Source organism: Sphaerulina musiva (assembly GCF_000320565.1).
Source record: "Sphaerulina musiva SO2202 unplaced genomic scaffold SEPMUscaffold_3, whole genome shotgun sequence".
Classification (NCBI taxonomy): Eukaryota; Fungi; Ascomycota; class Dothideomycetes; order Mycosphaerellales; family Mycosphaerellaceae; genus Sphaerulina; species Sphaerulina musiva.
Genome location: NW_016017385.1, coordinates 99,660 through 117,560, shown reverse-complemented (window position 1 = coordinate 117,560; position 17,901 = coordinate 99,660). Strand labels below are relative to the sequence as shown.

The window sequence follows — 17,901 nt, the reverse complement described above, 5'->3', positions numbered from 1 at the left end:
AGGGAGGGGACGTAGTGAGATATTGAAGAAAGATGCATTATTCATTGGTTTGTTGTAAAGACTGAAACGGTAACATTCTGATACTCCTCTATCTATCAACACCCATCTATTCCCATCCCCCCAAAAAACCATACATTTTTGTGAAAAATCTCTGACTTCGTACACTTTTTGTCATACACTTGTCTCTCTCTGTTAGAGATGTATACTGGATCTGATTTCCCCAAAAATCACTCGCTCGCTTGTATGAGTCAGACAAAGCAGTACTATATACAAAAAGAAAGATGCCATGGTACAGTAAGAAAAGTCCCGCGCTGTTGTATACTTCTATTCTTCATTCTTCTGCTTCTTCATACATTTAGTAGGCGGTAGGGGCTGGGTAGGAAGCTGGACCCGCTGGAGTAGTCGAGCTTGCACCGTAGGCTGGTGGTGCTACGGGGGTGCTGCTTGCGCCGTAGGCTGGTGGTGCCACGGGGGTGCTGCTGGCGTACGCAGCTGGGGCGGTGGAGCTTGGCTTGTACGCCGGAGGCGAGGCCTTGGTCGAGCTGGCAGCTGCGGGCACTGTAGAAGAGCTGGTCTCAAGGAGGTAGCATCCATTGATCAGCTTGCAGGTTTGGCCCTCTGGGTAGGTGTGTGCCGGGTTGCAGCTGTAGCGGCCCTGACTGTCCTTGGCACCCGACGCTGGGCATGCCGACGACGATGAGGTAGGGTAAGCGGCTGGCACGGTAGAGCTAGTCTTTGGGGTTTCGAGAAGGTAGCATCCGTTAATCAGTGTGCAAGTTTGACCCTCTGGGTAGGCGTGGGCTGGGTTGCAGCTGTAGCGGCCCTGGCTATCCTTGGCGCCTGATGCTGGGCATGCTGAAGACGATGAGGTAGGGTACGCCGCTGGCACGGTAGAGCTAGTCTTTGGGGTTTCGAGAAGGTAGCATCCGTTAATCAGCTTGCAGGTTTGACCCTCTGGGTAGGCGTGGGCTGGGTTGCAGCTGTAGCGACCCTGGCTATCCTTGGCACCCGACGCTGGGCATGCCGACGACGAAGAAGTAGGGTAAGCCGCTGGAATAGTCGAACTGGTAGATGGGTACTGGAGCAAGTAGCATCCATTAACGAGAGTGCAGGTCTGGCCCTCTGGGTAAGTGTGGGCTGGGTTGCAGCTGTAACGGCCCTGGCTATCCTTGGCACCCGACGCTGGGCATGCCGACGACGAAGAAGTAGGGTAAGCCGCTGGGACAGTCGAACTGGTAGATGGGTATTGGAGCAAGTAGCATCCATTAATGAGCGTGCAGGTCTGGCCTTCTGGGTAAGTGTGGGCTGGGTTGCAGCTGTAGCGGCCCTGGCTGTCCTTAGTGCCGGATGCTGGGCATGCTGACGAAGAAGTAGGGTACGCTGCTGGCACAGTCGAGCTAGTTGGGTATGCTGCCGGCTTGGTGACGGAGCCGGTGCTAGTCTTTGGGTACTCGAGCAAGTAGCATCCATCAATCAGCTTGCAGGTCTGGCCCTCTGGGTACGTGCGTGCTGGGTTGCAGCTGTAGCGGCCTTGGCTGTCGTTGGTACCCGGCGCTGGGCACGCCGATGAAGAGGTAGGGTAAGCTGCTGGCGCAGTAGAGCTGGCAGATGGGTATGCTGCTGGCATGCTAGCAGAGCCAGAGCTAGTCTGTGGGTATTCGAGTAGGTAACAGCCGTTGATCAGCTTGCAGGTCTGGCCAGCTGGGTACGTGTGTGCTGGATTGCAGCTGTAGCGGCCTTGGTTGTCCTTAGTGCCGGACGCTGGGCACGCCGATGAAGAGGTAGGGTAAGCTGCTGGCGCAGTAGAGCTGGCAGATGGGTATGCCGCTGGCTTGCTAGGAGAGCCAGAGCTAGTCTGTGGGTATTCGAGTAAGTAACAGCCGTCAATCAGCTTGCAGGTCTGGCCAGCTGGGTACGTGCGTGCTGGGTTGCAGCTGTAGCGGCCTTGGCTGTCGTTGGTACCGGGCGCTGGGCATGCCGATGAAGAGGCAGGCTGCGATGGGACGGTTCCGGTAGTCTTGTAGGCTGGGACTGTTGGCTGAGAGGCCACAGAGGTCGAGTAGACTGGCGCTGGCTGGGTCGCAACGGAGGTCGAATAGACTGGCGCTGGGTGTGTCCCGACAGAGGCCGAGTAGGCAGGCGCTGGGTGTGTCTGGACAGAGTTGACGGCCGAGGCTGGTGGTGGCGCCATGCTCGAATAGACGGTCACAGTCACTGGTGGGGGGCACTGGTTGACTGGGCATACTGGGCAGCTCGCAGCGGGTGGTGCGACTGGGTATGTGGTTGGCTTGCCGACATTCGCGGATGTGAGCCAAGTGGACGCACTGTAAGAGGGAACGACCGAAGTGCTGTAGTATGTAGTTCCAGAGGTGGAATAGACAGGAGCACTAGTTGCGTGGTAGACAGTGGCTGTCGAGCTGGTCGCATAGGTGATCAAAGAACCCTTGGATGAGTAACCGCCAGTGGGGTTGTGGTAAACCGGAGGCTGAGACTCAGTCGCAGTGTATGGAGGAAGCGTCAAGGTTGTCGCCTTGCTCACCACGTATGTGGAAGGACCGTGAGTCAGAGTAGTGGGGTGAGGGCAGTACGTCGTGTACGATGGGTAGACTTTCGTGGTGTACGAAGGGTACTTGGGTGCCTCAGAGCTGCTCTGTGGGTACTCGATGAAGTAGCAACCATCGATCAGCTTGCAGGTCTGGCCTGCAGGGTACGAGTGGGCTGGGTTGCAGCTGTACCGACCATGGCTGTCAGAGGTGCCAGCAGCAGGGCAGGACGCAGTTGGCTGGCTTCCGGCAGAGGTTGTGGAGTATTTGGGTGCCTCAGTCGAGCTGCTGACTGGCTTCGAGCTTGGCGAAACTGGCGGTTTCGACGAAGACGAAGAGGCGCCATATGCTGGAGGAGCCGCCGCACCGTAGGCTGGGGCGTTTGGCAGAGCGTAGGTAGCGCCCACCAGCGCCAGAACCGAGAGCTTGTACAACATGATTGCTGTTGTGTTACCGAACAGCACAGTAAATGTTGCGGGTGATGGAAAGCGATGGGATAGACGAAGCCTGAACGAGTGGGACCTCGACAAAGATATAAAACAACGGTCGGCGGTGTTGAGGCGCCTTTGAAGTTGCCTGTGGTGGTGACGATGATGGGAAGAGAGAACAATGAAAGCAGGAGACTCTGGTATTCATATACTGCGCCGTGGCGATCGACAGACCATTCCCGCCCGCCACGCAGAATGCTGTTCGAGCCATAGTGTTACCGGTGGTAGCTTGGCCTTCGCAAGTAGACGGCCCTGAGAGATACGAGCCAGGAAGCCATGATCCTCAGGAGAAGCGATCCGAGATCCACATTGTCAACGCACGGCTCGGAGAGAGCGTCGGCAGTCCGGCGACAGAGAGGTACACGTTGACGATGTTTGCTCCTCTCTCGGACGCATCGTGTGAACTGTGGCCAGTGATACGACGAATAGCAGCTGTCCAGGCCACTCGGATGGCGTAGCTTTGGGAGTGGCGTTCTGTGAAAGCGGCAACTCAAGGCTTCCATTCTATTCTTGCGAGTGCAACGTCGATGTCATGTCAAACTCGCGCGGCGGTGTCGTGCTACTGCAGCGCGGAGGAGGTAGCGTCAGGCTGCGGAAAAGTCAGCGCGAAACACCGACCGAATGTAGTAGGAGAGTTTTTTGATGACAGAGGCTTTGGAGAGAGACGTTGAGAAGAAAGCTCCAACAAGCTTTGCAGAGCGCCAAGGACGTATGTACTATTTGTGTCTCACTCACTCTAACCCGGCTGGGCATATTTCTGTGCACGTCGAAGGAGCAACACGAGGCACTAGTAGAACACTAGCGACTCCCAAACTTCAGAGGCCTCTGTGGGGCGATCGAGGGCGGCCGGCAACAGTAGGAGGTACGCCTTGGCGATTTAGTCTGGTTGCATACCACGTCTCCATGTCTGCACGTCAATGAGACGCCGCTTGATGATCATGATGATGATGGTGATGATGATTATGAACAGCAATAGTTCAGAGTCGTGCCGTGCAGCCCACGGTCACATTCGCATGCGAAGCACTGGATATGTCGAGCGGCAGGCGATGTGTTCGGGTACTGTGGACTGTAGCAGGATGGCCTCTACTGCACAGTGCAGGAGTGAGTGTTCATGGTGATGCTGCTTGCGGGCCAGCTCGCCACTGTACCAACAGCATCAGCGAATTATGCAGCGTTGACGGAGGTGGCATACCGCTATGCAGCGACTCCGGCGGCGTATGTACCGGTACCTGCATGAGCATGGGGATGTGGAGTGGATGGCCGGCCATAGAACTGCCTCCTAATGATGAAGAACCATCATCCAGCACCGGGCTCGGAGGCTTCTCTCATGGCCATTGCGCACGTCTGCCGGTATTATTCATCGCGGATCCAGCAGGAAGCACAAGGGCGCCGGGCAGTTCATCCCATAGTTCCACCACATTGTGCATCGCGGTTGTTGCTTCACTTTCTTCACCTACCTCCTACCTCCTACCACCTACCCCTCTGGTCCAGCGATGCCCAGCAGGCCCTTGCGCCGCCTTCCGCCGTGTCGCTGTGCACGGGACGTTGTTCTTGACGTTGCAGTGGCGGCCATGTGTGCGCCATGATCCATTCGGCTAAGCTGCTAACAGCGCACGCCTCTGAAGAAGGGCCCGCCGATCAGCGGCCCAGTGCTATTTTCGACGGCGAAGAGCTGTTCTACCTTCTACCATCCGGAATGATCGGGTCTCATCATGATCAGAATCCACGAAAGCCGCGCAGAAACATGCCGATTCTCATCGTGGCCGACGACTAGGCGGTACCTCCGGTACTGGGAGGGTACGAGGTACTTTGTGAACTAGTATGGGATTGAAATTCATCCATCCAGATTCGACAGAGGGTGCTCGTAAACAGGCTCTAGTCAGGAGTCGGGAGTAGGAGGTGCGTGCCGTCGGGCTGTGGCGAAAGATTTTTGTAATGGGACTAAGGTATTTCCCAAGTAAGGAAGGTAGCAAAGCATGTGCTGCATAATAATGGCAGAAAGGTGGAAGAGGGAGGTACGGTAGTCTCGAGACACGTCTCTCTGCAGGTGAGGAACACGCAAAAAAGAAAAGTCCGATCGGGAGACACGACGGGAGTGCGAGCGATGGAAGTTTGGAAGGAATGAAGTGCCCTCACGAGAGTTATTTTGGGAACCAATATTCTTGGCTGCATTGCAGACCTGATGATGATACCTTGCCTACAGTAGCTCAACCAGTTACTCCCACATACTCCCACCTACCAGGCTCGAAGCAGCACTTTTTTGGGGAGAGTGTACGGCGTCATTGACGTCCTTCTTCAGACATGCAGCTGGCCACGAACTATCTGTATCGCTCGACCAGACTTCTCATGCTCTGCTACTATACTCGTGTGGCTGCAGATACATCCTACCATCCCGTCTTCGTTGCATCGCACGTGCGTACGAGGAGGCACCGTTGCCGTCGTATTGCAACAAGCTGTTCACATAGTGTTATCACTACCTCCTACCAAACTACTCTCAGGAGGTAAGGTAGAGACCAGACCAGGAAACCGCCTATTGTCGTGAATAACTCGAACCAGCCAAGAGGCTCCTCCGATATTGAATCGCCACAGACTCTGCACGGAAGAAGAAAAACACTGGAATCTGGTTCCGCCCGCCAGTGACGCCAGAGTCACTTCCATCGACGACAACCTGAAGACGCCTGACTAAGACATGCCGACAACGCTCCTGCCGTCATCGACTCCACGCTCCCGTCTCGTCTTCCTTTCTCTCTCTCTCTCTCTCTGCCCGATATTTGCTTCCCGCTGACTCCTGCATGTACCTGACTGTTGCATCCCGCTGAAAAGACATGGAAAAACCTGCCTTCTCGCCAGCCAGCCGTTTGAAACGGTCGGCTCTCTCAACGCCTTCCAAACGGCGTACCAACATATACTACAGCATCATCACTTCGGACCGGATGAGGAACGGCCTCTTGGGCTGCGTGCGCTCCGAGGTCGTTTACCGTCTGTTCGCACGGGCGACCCCCCCTCCCGCCGTCGGCTTCGGGAATATGACGATGGAACGAGTCACAGTCACAGTGGGAGCAGCAGCTCGATCTTCCAGCTCCATCTTGTGGCGAAGAATGGACTCCCTGAATTTGTTACATGTACAGGTAACTGAGAAAATCACTGACTTGCCTGCTTGCCTGCCTGCCTGCAACCCTTGATACTACAGATGGTGAGATATAGCAGGTATTGCATGGCATACTCTTTCAACAATCAAGCTTGCCTACCAGTTGGGGGCAATGAAATAATTTCCACCCGAGTGCTGTCTCCCGTACACGATCCCAGGATGAGATGAGATGAGATGCACGAGGACAGAACGAGCACGATCAATGCTCTAGCAAGTCATGTGCTGGAATGAAGACTTATTAAGACCCAGCATCCAACTCCCAGACTCCTTTCTCTTTATCACGCTCCCTCTATCCGTTTTTCCTCCAAAAGTCTTGCAGCCCCATCCTCTACACCCTATAAGCGAAGCTTGATTTAGATTCATTGATATTGCCGCCGCCATCTCCTATTGTCACCCAACCTTGATATACCGAGGGTACATGAAAGAGCGTTGCTCAAGTTGAATTCAATTCCAATGGGCAAAATTCGAATAAAAAGAGGTAGGTACATTCCGGACGTCCTATGAAAAGCCGCGCGAGAGCGAGCGTCAGCAAGGTGGACGTGCAAGCTGGAAGCAGTGAGGTACCATGCTCAGCAGGACATCATAATCTCGATTCTGCTCTCTCTTGCCGTCTTCTCTTCACCCACTGGCCAAAAGGAAGCCAAATGGCCTCCTTCTCATGCGGTTTCGTATTTGCTGCCAATCCACTCGTTGCAGTTGCCACGAATACAGCAGCGCCAGGCCAATCTGCTGTTTTGCCTATACGCTCACTCTCTTTTTGCCACCCGTACTGGAATTCATCTTTCCTGATAGCGCGCTGATGTCGCCAGCGCCAGATGGATTCCCATATACCTTTACCAACGATACACACAGCTTCAGGACGAAAAGCTCGGATCTTCTCTTCCAGAACAGGTGTACCAGCAGCGGATTCAGCTTTACTGAGTTCGGCAGCGTGTCTGGAAGGCCGGGCCACAATATTCGTGTTTCCCATGCTGTATAATCTGGGTAAATCGACATCTTGCTCGGGCCTCAATCGGATATCTGTACATCCTGAGCTATGCAGGAGCTTCCAGAACATGTTGGAAGGATGAGCATAAGCATGTCCGGATGTGGCAGTCATGATACCGGGGTTGAAGCCCACAAAGACGCAGATGAGATTGGGCTCCAGCACGTCTGTGAGAGGGGCCAGATGTGCATACTTCGAGGGCGGAGCGTATTGCGTGGATGTACGTTGTCGTTTCGCAGGGGAGCTAGACACTGAATGTGCTGTCCCCGGACTGTCTTCCTTCGTTGGCAGCGGGCGTTTGAGGTTGGCTTTCGTAACGGTGTCTATGCTGACCCTCTCTGGTGCTACAGTGCTTCGACTACTACTGGTGTGCCTGAATCGCTCAAGGGTGCTCTTGAATGCTTCATTGATCGGGCGCTTCGCGTCGCCATCAATGATGGCTCCATCATGGTCATCCCAGATCGATGAACTGGAGCATGTGCTGGCGTTGTCTGGTATTCGGTCCACATCGGACATAATACAAAGTGAAGTATGGTGGCGATTCAAGGAGTCGAGTGTGATTGAAGAAGAAGGAAGGTGCTGTTGAAAGTTTATCCGGCGCGGCGAGCGGGCCGTCTTCGGCAAGAGCTTATCGCTGGTGTCACATGCGCTCATCGGCTGTCTTAGGTTGTCTTTCATCACTTGAACTCTCTCGTGCACTCTCTCTCTGTCTCTCTTCATCTCGTGCAACACTTTCCCCAAGACATCGGCTGCCTGACCAGTCGAGCCGTATTCTCTCATTGCTTCTGCTCATCTCCTCAAAAGCACGCGAGATGACGGCGTAAGATGCCAACACAACGACGCGGCCTGAGACGGCAACGGCATCGACATCGGCATCAGCCAAACAGACGGGCCACTCTTGAATAAGAGCGGCTCTATCCCTTTCACCGCTTCCGCCGTCCTCCGCCATGAGTTGGTGGCAGAAGAAGCTGCTCCGCTATGGCCTGCGATATGGCTTGGCGCAGACCGGCTTGCTCGACGACTCCGCGATCGATCTCGACAACCTCGACATCACCATCGGCCGCCAGAATGTGATCGAGTTGAAAGACGTGGGCTTGAATATTGCGCGGATCAGCCAGCTGGCGCAGTTGCCGCCTGCGCTGAGGCTCGAAACAGCACGGGTGTTGTTGCTGAAGTTGACAATACCCGCCGATGTCTTCCAGAGTAGCATCATTGTTGAAGTGAACGGCGTAGAGGTGGTTGCCGTACTGCAGGACGATGTGTCCGATCATACGTCACAACAGAAACCAACTGGGGCAAGAGCGAGAAGCCCAGAAAGTGTGCGGACACCACAGCATAGAAAGACGAACAGACGGATACACTCGCCCCCGCCATACGATCCTGGGGGCCCAGATCAGGATGCGCGTTTGCCGAATGTGCAGGACATTGCAAGGTCCTTCTTGTTGGAAGAACCTCTCGAGGAGCGACAAGATCTTGAGGCCATGGCGTATGGATCTGGTGGTGTCGAGGAGTCGTTTACCAGTGAGAGCAGCTCAGGTGAGGCCGGAATAGGAACTGGCGTTGGTGTGCCTGGATTCTTGACAACATTCCTACAGGGCATCGTGGAAAGGTTTCAGCTGGTGGTCAAGGATTTACAGGTCAGGATCGATGCAGAAGTACAAAGTGACTCTCTGCAGAGCATGCCTGTCACATTGCGGTTGCGGGTCGGCACCTCCACTGTTGCCAAGGTGGACCAGTCCGCGCCGGACAAGAAGCGTGAGATCAGCTTAAGTGCTATATCTGTTGATCTCTTGTCACAAGACGACGTGCTTGCAGAACTCGCAAGCATGCCTTCATGTGCCTCTGCGGCAGACAGAAGGTCATCGACCCACAGCGCGAAGTCGGCTACCTCCTTCCCTAGCGCTGGAGATTTGGCCGCGTCGACAGATAATCCTCGTCTCCACGGCGTGGGACTTACATCCCCGGCCCAGAACAGGCGTAAGTCATATGAGAGCGAGCGGTCTGTTCATGACATGATGCAATCCGCTACGGGACCTACGCTACGATCTGAATCTCCTTTGTCACCTTTCATGTCCAGTAGGGGAGCTTCTGCTTCAGTAACAGTGGACGACGACCTCGCTTATAGAGACGATGTCTACGGGTCCAGCCCGAAAGCACACGAGCTCGATATCCAGCCCGGCGACGACAACATCAGTTGGGGCTCCAGGAGGAGCAAAGCTAGCGCACCGACCAATGATCTTTGGGGTTCCATGATGAGCGAGGACGACTTACCGGACTCACTATTGATTGCTCAGCCTGCTCTCAGCGCTTCCCCTCATGCACAATCTTCACGAGGCCATAGTCCCTTCACCGCTCGGCAGAGACGTGCTGTATCACCATATGATCGCGGGATTCCGAGTCCCAGATCATGGCCAGGACCAGAGGACAGCCCGCACGTGCAGCTGCGGCAAGGTCCCGGATCATGGCCAACATTAGATCTTGAACCCTCCAACACAGCCGAGCCACTCGATCAGGTCCTAACAATGGCCCCAGACGAATCAACAGATAATAAACTCTTGGCAATGGAGCAGGTCCGACCTGAGTCTCCCATGCTGGAACCAGAAACCCCGCTTGAAATGCAGGACTCAGTGGACGAGAGCATGATGGAGTCGCGCTTCTTTAGCCACGAAGATGCGCAGAGTATGTACATGAGTGCCATGACTGGAGCCCCTGCCAGTGCGACCACGAACATACCTGGCAGTTCGGCCGTGAACACACCTGGCAGTCCGGCCGTGAATACGCCTGGCAGTCCAGCCATGAGTATGCCTGGCAGTCCGACCATGAACATACCTGGCGGATGGGGCTATGATACTCAGAACGTGGAATCAACACCATCAGATGTCATGGCTAATCTACCAGAAGTACAAGGTGGTCATACAGCACAGATAGATGGAGCGCTGCAGAGCAAGGAATTCAGCTCTGGCAATGCCACGCCAAGAGCGCAAACACCTGTGCAACCATCATTTGGGGGCAAAACCTACTCCCCGCCTGCTATGTCAGCGGTGAGGGAGCTGCTACACATCGATCGAGTCACGGTTACCATTCCCTGCGCACAGCCGACCGACACCACCGACGTGTCACCAAAGCCTACACAGACCAGCCAGAATTTTCGATCGAGTAGTCGAGCAAGGGGGATGCCAGGTACATTTTCAGCTTATTCTGAATTGAGCGCTTCACGAAGACGTGGAACAAACTCAGCACATACCGACGTCAGCAGCGTCGTGTGGAGTCCGCAAGACGTTCTTAGCCGGTCAAAGCCTGAAATTATGCTGAACGTCACGGTTAGCACTGTGCTGGCTCAGGTGGATGTCTCGACTGGCCAGCTATTGTTCAAGGTCGCGAAAAAGCTCAGCGCTTCTCTTCCTGCGCAGCAGTCAAGCTGTTCGAAGCCAGCAACTAGTGAACCTGTTGAGAGTGCCCTCCCACAAACGTCACTGTACTTACAGCGTATACATATATCTCTTGCTGAGCAGATCGACGCTCATTACAACCTCGGAGACGGGCCATGTCCACCTCGACCAGGCCTTGTCGACTTTGACTGTGAAAATCTAGCTCTGGAGCTGGGCGTCAGCCCCACGATACGCGCTGGTGCGATGCAAGTTCTACTTGGTGGTCAGGACTTGCTGACATTCGATGTTGCAACCAGTACCATGTCAGGATCAATTGCATTTCCCGAGCATGCTCCTGTCGTTGCGATCGACATCACCAATCACAGACTTGTCGCCAGTGAGGAGCTAATCACGGAGATTGATGTGCAGACTGCACCGATCAGATTTACTTTTGATGTTGGCGTCTTCGATGAGACCTTCGATACTTTTGGGGGTCTCAGCGGCATACTGGAACTAGGAAACTCCGTTTTTCTCGATAGCGGCATGAGCTCGCCTACATCGTCCAGAGCCCCGAAAGGCGTGCGTTTCGCTGGCGCAGAAGAGCCTGCCAACAGTGGCACCGAATTCAAAGTCAATGCACGTATCAGTGGTGTCACTGTAAATCTGAGGAGTGTTCCTTGCTCGGCAATATTGCGAACAAGTACGATCAAGGCTATCTATCGCGAGGGCCCCGAAGCCGGCAGCAAAGCCACAATCTCACGCGTGGTCCTCAGTGGTCCTCACTATGGAGCTCATTCGCGGGAAACACCATTGATGATAGATCTCGCTACAATTAGCGCTGAGTACCTACCGGCTCCGTGCGAGAAGGACCTTGAGCGGCTGATATCGTTACTGATGCCTTCGCGGGACCAGTACGATGACCGCGGGGACATCTTGATTGACACACTGGTGCGTCAACGTCGGAATGGAGCACTTCTTAGAGCAGCGGTTGGAGATGTAAAGGTCAGGTTGGATAACTTTGAGTGCCTAACAGCTCTCGGTTCCCTTGCCAATGATCTTGCCAAGCTCTCTGCTGTCTCAAAATATCTTCCCGAAAATGACAAGCCTGGTTTGCTCACGCTGCTTCGAATCAGAGACGCCGAAGCTCGAATGCCTGTGAACGATCGCTTTGGCACACTGATATGTGCTCTGCAAGACTTGCATCTTGCTCATGTAGGCCTACCAGCGCTGCTGGCATTTTCCATTGGAGACATTCTCGCCCAGCAGGATGGAGGACCTGAGCTCATTCGTACTCTGCTCCCTCTTGCTGGCGTAGACAAGCTTCCGGTCGTGATGGCACGCACGATTGGCAACGAGATAGATCCGACCGTGAAGGTCAAGGTTTTCAACGTCTGCTTGGAATACAGTGTGCCTGTTGTCCTTGCCCTCACCAACATGGACCGCCCCATCGCGCCGGAGGAACTGGTGACCGGCATCGCACAATCCATTGCCAACCTCACCATGTTAGAGAAGTCTGCAAGACTGACTCGCAGTCCCGCTAGCGATGCATCATGCACACCGGCCAAGAAGACCAACATCAGTCTGTTGATACACGACTCTGCAATTGGCTTGACTCCACAGAAGCTCCATTCGAAAGTCCTTGTGGTTCTGAATGATGCTCACGTAACAACAAGTGTACCGCCGGGCGAGACCATGTCTGCCAAGCTTGAGCTGAGAAAGGCTGCCATCTTCATCACAGACCATGTCCAGGATGATTCGAGTATGGGACCCACGCCAAGCCATGTCAATACCATGTTGCGTCTCAGTCACGCCCTCACGGAGAGAGGATTTGTCTCGGTGGGCTCCATCATGTCTGCAGTGGTAGACTTCCGCGCGAAAGCGGCTAGTGACGAATCTGCCACGAAGGTTATTGAAGTCGACGTCAAGAACGAGCTCTTCCTGCTAGAGACGTGTGCAGACTCTACTCAGACACTATTCGCAACTCTCGGCGCACTTGCTCCGCCAACGCCACCTAGTAATGTGCCAAAGTACCTGACCCAACCAATGCCGATCGAAGATATGATGGCGTCCTTCTCAGGCGAGCCAATCCTACAGCCCGAGGAAAAGACGGAGACATTGTTCGATGTTGAGCACGACCCAGACGATATCGATGATGGAGGACTGCTTGGAGTGTCAACCTTTGATGATCCAGACGAATTGCTTGCCGAATCCGAGATGAACTCGAGCCTCTATGGACCAGTCAGTGGCCTGCTGGGTATGGAAATGGATGCGGACGAAGAAGGCAATAATGTTGGCGACTATCCAGAGACCGCTGAGAGCTTGCTTGAGGAAGACCCATTTGAGATGACACTGTCGCCGGAGGATGCTTATCTCGGCGATGCAGCCCTTCTACGAGATCTCAACAGACAATCAAAGCCAGCTGTCAGAAGCACGCCTGTTGACCTTGGACTATACGAGATTGAAGATCTTGGATATGATGCACTCGGAAGTGGCCAGCAAGCCCTCGGGGGGCAGCATCGCTTTAATGCTCCATTCGTTGGGAAACGCGGGCGAGGGATCAACCAAGTGGCACAAGACATACCTTTCCGACTGCGGCTGAGAGACATGAACCTCATCTGGCATCTATACGACGGATATGACTGGCAACGCACGCAAAATGGTATCGTCGACGCTGTCGAGCAGCTTGAGCAGCGTGCCGAAGAGCGGAAAGCTCGCCGACAGCACTCTCGCCAGGATCCGGAGGACGACGAATCGATTATCGGAGATTTTTTATTCAACTCGATCTACATCACGGTTCCTGCTGATCTTGATGCACAAGACATCCGACGCCAGATCAATCGTGGCATAGATCACGACATCAGTGAGACTGAGAGTGTGCCGGTTTCCGGCATTTCCAGACCTACGACGACTTACTCTGCTTCGGGACTACCACGACATAAACAGTCGCAACGAAGACGGCTCAAGCTTGGTCGAAGCCGGAGCCACAAGATCGCTTTCGAGTTGAAGTCGGTCTCGGCGGACTTCGTTGTCTTTCCTCCCTCGAGTGGTGAAGTGGTGAGCTCTGTAGATGTTCGTCTGAAAGACTTTGAGATTTTCGACAAAGTGCCCACTTCTACCTGGAGGAAATTTCTGACCCATCTCCACACCGACACGGCTTCACGCGAGATGTCCAAACCAATGTTCCACATCCAGCTCGACAATGTGAAGACTTTGGAGAGTCATTCCGCATCTGAAATTGTGCTGCATGTTACAGTGCTGCCACTTCGGTTGCACGTCGACCAAGACGCACTGGAATTCATCACTCGCTTCTTCGAGTTCAACGATCCTGAATTGGTGCCCCAGGAAGAACCCGGTGAGAAGCCTTTCCTGCAACGCATTGAAGTGGATACTGTAGACCTGTGTCTCGACTACAAGCCCAAGACTGTCGACTATGCGGGCCTTCGATCTGGGCGCACGAAGGAATTCATGAACTTCGTCACTCTGGAGGGTTGCAATATTCGTCTCAAGCACGCTATTATCTATGGTTTGCAGGGCTTTGATCTTCTTCATGACACGCTGAGTGACGTGTGGACGCCCGATGTGATACGCAACCAGCTCCCCAGAGTACTGTCGGGCCTCGCGCCTGTCAGGAGTCTGGTGAATCTGGGCATTGGCGTCCGAGATGTCGTCGCCATCCCAATTCGCGAATATCAGAAGGACGGGCGTATCGTCCGCAGCATACAGAAAGGTGCATTCCAATTCGGCAAAACTACAGCCGGTGAGCTCGTACGACTTGGCGCCAAAGTTGCGCTTGGTACACAAACTATGCTGTCAAATGCAGAAGACTTCTTGGCGCCTGGGAATACCTCTGCAGCCGGACGCACTCGTTTGTCGTCCTCTCCTGGATGGCAAGAAGGAGGACATGTCTCCGACGAGGACGATCCCGAACGACAACGAGCAGTCTCGGCATATGCGAATCAGCCACTCGGTGTTCTATCCGGTTTGCGCTCAGCAAGACGACATCTGGAGCATGATCTCTTGACCGCAAGAGATGCGCTGATTGCTGTCCAGGGCGAGGTCCTGGAAAGCAGAGGACCGGTTGATGTTGCAGGAGCGGTGGTTAAGCATGCTCCTACTGTTATCCTCAGACCTGTCATTGGTGCCACGAGAGCCGTGGGGACGGCGTTGCTGGGCGTTGGGAATGCGGTCGACCGAGGGAATCTGAGGAGAGTGGAGGACGTAAGTTTTCTATCTTTGCCCCTTGTTTATGCTTCATTCTGCAGGAATACATTTACTGACTGTCCTACTTGCGAGCAGAAATACAAGAGACGTTGATACGCGCCTTGCTAGCCGTGCCAGTAGGCTATCAACGCAGAGCTTATGCATGGGGAGGTGGCTCGAATTTGAACATGATTGGGAGGTCGCGACAAGAGAGTATTTCGATATGGATTACAACAAGTCTCCTGTCTCGAAGCTAGGTAGATTTCAGGCCAAGCGATAAGCCCGCTGAGCAGTCCCACTCCACACTAATGATTTCTGCTGGTCGGTGAGAAGAGTGCCTTGATATATGCAGGATTCGAGCAGTCGGGAAACCACATTTTTCCATACCGGCCATGAGCGCTCTCCCGCTGGCCCTCGCAGATTACACACGGGCCAATCACTCCCAAACATGACTCTCTCCGGACCGAATGCACTCAATACTACGTCGACCCACGGCATCATGTATCTCGCTATGGCATCGCAATCCCCCCCTTTTAGAACATGTTCCGGCAATTCACTAAACGCCCCCGAAAGTTTCATATACGTATTCGGACATTTTGCCATGCTCGTCACTGCATTTTTCCACGCCTGAAATTCCCCTTCTCTTCCCTTTTTCCCTGCTGCTGCTTCTTCTTCTCCTTCGTCATCTTCTCCATCTCGAAAAAAACTCGGCTTACAAAAATGATTAATCACAAACACCACCCTCTCCCCCACAGGAACTCCCTTCTCCTCCCCCCTCGCCCACACCTTCTGCATCACCCTCACCATCCCCTCCAACTGCCAAATCCCACCCGATCGTTGATCCACTCCCACATCAAACACCAAACCCCTCTGACCCAAAATCTCCAAATTCTCAACAAAATTCTCATTCCTCACTACGACTTTCTCAAATATTTCTTTCTCGGAAATAAATTGGAAAAGATATCTAAAACCTTTAATTCGAAGCCAGGTTTGTTCTCCGGCTTCGTCCTGCACCAGTTGGAGCCATTGTGAGAGGATGAGCGGTGCTTGCGTCATGGGTGCCCAGGCGACGATTCCGAGGAGTTTGGCGCTGGCGTGAGTGCCGTAGGAGCCGGTTATGATGGAGCGGAGGAATTGGATTTCTTGGAGGGGGCCGCGCGTCCAGGATTGGAGGGAGGAGATTGTTGGAGGGGTGGGGGTTGCTGGAGGGGGGGTGGAGTAGCGGACGTCGGTTTCGACGTATATGATGCCTTTGAGGATTGGTTTTGATGATGAACATGGCTCGTCTTCTTCTTCTTTTTCTTGTTGTTGTTGTTCTTGTTGTTCTTCTTGTTGTTGTTCTGATGCTCGAAAGTAATCTTCTGGAATTTGTGGTTTGGCCAGTGGCATACCCGGAGTCATCCATGCGTGACCTTGTTCGTTGGCCATGCTCTCCGGCCAGAGATGGATGTGGCTATCGATAATAGACAGCGGCGCCATGATGTCGGCCGATGATGATTGATGATTGATGATGATGGTGGTGGTGGTGGGTGGGTGGGATGAGATTCGAATGACCTGCCAGAATTGTGCTTCGTCGTGCAGTATGGGGGTGGAGGAGGAGGAGGAGGAAGAGGGTGTGGTTCCTACGCTCTACACCAGACCCGACTATGCACGAGCAATCAAACGGGGGCAGTGGAGGAGGGTGGGAAGATTCTTGTTTGCTTCTGAGAGCTGCTGCAAACTGCAATGCCGGCTCTGACGCCCCGTCTGTCTCAACGGATGTCGGATATGTAAGGTAAGGTAAGGTATGTAGTCTGTAGTAGTTTGTAGTCTATGTTTGTAGCAGATGCCGATAGGAGGTGGGATGTGTATCGACTGGCTCTCTCTCTCTCTCACACACACACTCACACACACACACACACACACACACTCACACACACTCACACACACAGACTCACTGGAGTGGCCATCCATGTCGTGGCCTACGTGCAGCTCGCTTCTCATTGTCCCGAAAGCTTGCCCCTCTCCCAACCTCGCCTCGCTTTGAGCACGAATCGTCAAGGAGACACCCGAGAGAAATCAGGGATCACTTGAATGAAATGTCCAAAGTAGCCATCGCTGTAATAATAATGTGATTTTTCTGCAGGACAGTACTTAGTGTATTAAACAGGCCACACGGCTTGATGCGGATACCTCCAATTCCACGGAATCCTTGTAGTCTTTAGCTCTCACATACATGTACCAAGCAGGAAAAACCAAAAAAGAAAAGAAAAAGAATCGGTTGAGAGCTGTCGCTGGACTCTGAACCCGGCAGAAATCCGACATAATGGCGACAGCAACAACAGCATTACTGTTAGAAGGAAAAGTCGCAGCAATCACGGGAGCGGTGACGGGAATTGGAAGGGCAATTGCTCTGGATTATCTCGAACATGGTGCTCGTGTCGCCGTGAATTACTATCCCGACGACAAGTCCACACGCCAATTCGAGGCATTGCAAGATGAAGTGGGTGCCGATTATCAGGACATGTTGATCGGCCTACCGGGAGACATTACCAAGCCTGAAACTGGCCAAGAGCTGGTGAAGAGGACGGTAGAGAAGTTTGGGAGACTGGACATCTTCGTGAGCAATGCAGGCGTTTGTCAATTTGCAGACTTTCTGACGTATGTATCGAGTTGCTCGCCGCTTTATGCAATATGTAGCAATGACTGACATTTGCTGCTGTTAGAATGTCGCCTGATCTGGTCAATCACACCATCACGACAAACTTGAACGGTGCCTTTTTCGCCATTCAAGCTGCTGCCCAGCAAATGTCTCGACAGGAGCCTTGTGGGGGAAGCATTATTGGAATTTCCAGTATTTCTGCATTGGTCGGTGGTGCTGGTCAGACCCATTATACTCCGACAAAGGCCGGAATTCTATCTCTCATGCAAAGTACCGCCTGCGCTCTTGGTAAATATGGCATCAGGTGCAATGCATTGTTGCCAGGCACAATCCGGACACAACTCAATGACGAGGACCTGGCGAGTGCAGACAAGCGATCATACATGGAAGGCCGGATACCTCTAGGCAGACTGGGACAACCGAAAGACCTGGCAGGTCCTGCTGTGTTTCTGGCGAGTGATCTCAGCGAATACGTGACTGGCGCACAATTATTGGTGGACGGAGGTCTCTTCGTGAACCTGCAATGAA

General features: G+C 53.6%; 5 protein-coding genes across 5 annotated transcripts; 2 read left to right on the top strand and 3 right to left on the bottom strand.

The window, feature by feature from the left end:
- Positions 1-47: 47 nt before the first annotated feature.
- On the bottom strand, positions 48-3,601 carry SEPMUDRAFT_81774 (uncharacterized protein). Its single transcript, XM_016910289.1, has 3 exons — positions 2,661-3,601; positions 1,391-1,643; positions 48-784 (listed from the first exon to the last, which is right to left on the bottom strand). Exons 1-3 carry the CDS (start codon positions 2,978-2,980, stop codon positions 356-358), a joined length of 1,002 nt encoding a protein of 333 aa, XP_016762096.1. The 5' UTR covers positions 2,981-3,601; the 3' UTR covers positions 48-355.
- A 2,918-nt stretch (positions 3,602-6,519) lies between these two features.
- On the bottom strand, positions 6,520-7,264 carry SEPMUDRAFT_147848 (DNA glycosylase). Its single transcript, XM_016904549.1, has one exon. The coding sequence runs from the start codon at positions 7,234-7,236 to the stop codon at positions 6,760-6,762; it is 477 nt and encodes a 158-aa protein (XP_016762095.1). The 5' UTR covers positions 7,237-7,264; the 3' UTR covers positions 6,520-6,759.
- Positions 7,265-7,922: 658 nt separating this feature from the next.
- SEPMUDRAFT_81769 (uncharacterized protein) lies at positions 7,923-15,352 on the top strand. The gene is made up of 2 exons (XM_016910288.1): positions 7,923-14,750; positions 14,829-15,352. Exons 1-2 carry the CDS (start codon positions 8,112-8,114, stop codon positions 14,844-14,846), a joined length of 6,657 nt encoding a protein of 2,218 aa, XP_016762094.1. The 5' UTR covers positions 7,923-8,111; the 3' UTR covers positions 14,847-15,352.
- Positions 14,997-16,211, bottom strand: SEPMUDRAFT_139812 (uncharacterized protein; the record flags this gene model as incomplete). The annotated part of the gene is made up of 1 exon (XM_016902914.1): positions 14,997-16,211. One exon carries the CDS (start codon positions 16,209-16,211, stop codon positions 14,997-14,999), a length of 1,215 nt encoding a protein of 404 aa, XP_016762093.1.
- Positions 16,212-17,037: 826 nt separating this feature from the next.
- SEPMUDRAFT_40580 (NAD(P)-binding protein) lies at positions 17,038-17,900 on the top strand (the record flags this gene model as incomplete). The annotated part of the gene is made up of 2 exons (XM_016908788.1): positions 17,038-17,372; positions 17,438-17,900. The coding sequence occupies 2 exons, from the start codon at positions 17,038-17,040 to the stop codon at positions 17,898-17,900; spliced, it is 798 nt and encodes a 265-aa protein (XP_016762092.1).
- Position 17,901: the final 1 nt, after the last annotated feature.

Bases quoted from the DNA above. Each gene is read 5' to 3' on its own strand.
- SEPMUDRAFT_81769 (XM_016910288.1), top strand. From the start codon at position 8,112: ATGAGTTGGTGGCAGAAGAAGCTGCTCCGCTATGGCCTGCGATATGGC.
- SEPMUDRAFT_147848 (XM_016904549.1), bottom strand. From the start codon at position 7,236: ATGTTCTGGAAGCTCCTGCATAGCTCAGGATGTACAGATATCCGATTG.
- SEPMUDRAFT_81774 (XM_016910289.1), bottom strand. From the start codon at position 2,980: ATGTTGTACAAGCTCTCGGTTCTGGCGCTGGTGGGCGCTACCTACGCT. The intron at 1,644-2,660 runs GTACCCACAGAG...CCCACAGACTAG, and splicing joins GATGGTTGCTACTTCATCGA to CTCTGGCTCTGCTAGCATGC. The intron at 785-1,390 runs GTGCCAGCAGCG...GCCTACCCAGAG, and splicing joins CATACCCAACTAGCTCGACT to GGTCAAACTTGCACACTGAT.